This window comes from Sinocyclocheilus grahami, unplaced genomic scaffold (genome assembly GCF_001515645.1).
Source record: "Sinocyclocheilus grahami isolate Dianchi unplaced genomic scaffold, SAMN03320097.WGS_v1.1 scaffold1107.1, whole genome shotgun sequence".
Taxonomy (NCBI): Eukaryota; Metazoa; Chordata; class Actinopteri; order Cypriniformes; family Cyprinidae; genus Sinocyclocheilus; species Sinocyclocheilus grahami.
In genome coordinates this window covers 10,951-11,256 of record NW_015506286.1, presented here as the reverse complement: position 1 = coordinate 11,256, position 306 = coordinate 10,951, and the positions used below count along the sequence as shown (strand labels likewise).

The window sequence follows — 306 nt, the reverse complement described above, 5'->3', positions numbered from 1 at the left end:
CACTGTGTCGTCATTTGGATTGGGACACCTGAGAATAGCAATTATAACAATTAACAAATCAAATTATTTTATGAAAGACATTCAATTCAAAAGGGTGATCCTGTAAATCTTCAAGCATTTGATTTCTTCAAAACATGGGATCTTGTGCTTTAGTTCTGAAGTACAAATCTGTTTAGTTATATGGATTATTATTTATTCAATCTATCAAAAGTTGTTTTTTAAACATGTTACAGTTACATTTAAGACTGAGCTTTAAGAAATAGAAACAGCTTTACTCTGTGATGATGAGATCCCAGCGGAGACTGT

At 31.4% G+C, this 306-nt stretch overlaps 1 protein-coding gene across 1 annotated transcript in view; it reads right to left on the bottom strand.

Annotated features, from left to right (window-relative positions):
- The window catches only part of LOC107566864 (uncharacterized), a gene marked incomplete at its 5' end in the record, with an annotated part of 34,467 nt that overhangs the window by 28,586 nt on the left and 5,575 nt on the right, over positions 1-306 (bottom strand). Inside the window, one exon of the mRNA XM_016252425.1 lies at positions 4-28. Within this exon, the coding sequence (XP_016107911.1) occupies positions 4-28 (25 nt within the window). The remainder of the gene's footprint in view (positions 1-3; positions 29-306) is intronic.